The 288-nt window shown below is 61.5% G+C and overlaps 1 protein-coding gene across 1 annotated transcript in view; it reads right to left on the bottom strand.

Moving 5' to 3' along the window:
* The window catches only part of EMH_0021370 (uncharacterized protein), a gene marked incomplete at both ends in the record, with an annotated part of 14,510 nt that overhangs the window by 3,692 nt on the left and 10,530 nt on the right, over positions 1-288 (bottom strand). The window contains one exon of the mRNA XM_013501751.1: positions 3-130. Within this exon, the coding sequence (XP_013357205.1) occupies positions 3-130 (128 nt within the window). The remainder of the gene's footprint in view (positions 1-2; positions 131-288) is intronic.

The raw sequence follows: 288 nt of genomic DNA, 5'->3' as shown, positions 1-288 counted from the left end.
AGCTGTCGTTTGCAAACCCCCAGAGGTCACCGGCTGCAGCACTCTCAAACGCACCTCGCTGCTGCTGCTGGTGATTCCCCTGCAAAGCTCTTTGCTAGTTGCTGCAAATCCCTGTCCCCGCTGCTGCAGCCTCCGTGCTGCAGCAGCAGCAACCAGGCATCAAGAGGACAGCTGCTGCCGCTGCTGCTGCTGCTGCTGCTGCTGCTGCTGCTGCTGCTGCTGCCGTAGGCTTTGCTGCAGCAAGGAGGGCAGGGCCAGCCGTTGCGCTGCAGCAGATACACAATATCG

The sequence above is a fragment of the Eimeria mitis genome, genomic scaffold, assembly GCF_000499745.2.
Source record: "Eimeria mitis Houghton genomic scaffold, Emh_scaff748, whole genome shotgun sequence".
Taxonomy (NCBI): Eukaryota; Apicomplexa; class Conoidasida; order Eucoccidiorida; family Eimeriidae; genus Eimeria; species Eimeria mitis.
The sequence above is the reverse complement of the archived record's forward strand: the minus strand, read 5'-3'. Positions and strand labels throughout refer to the sequence as shown.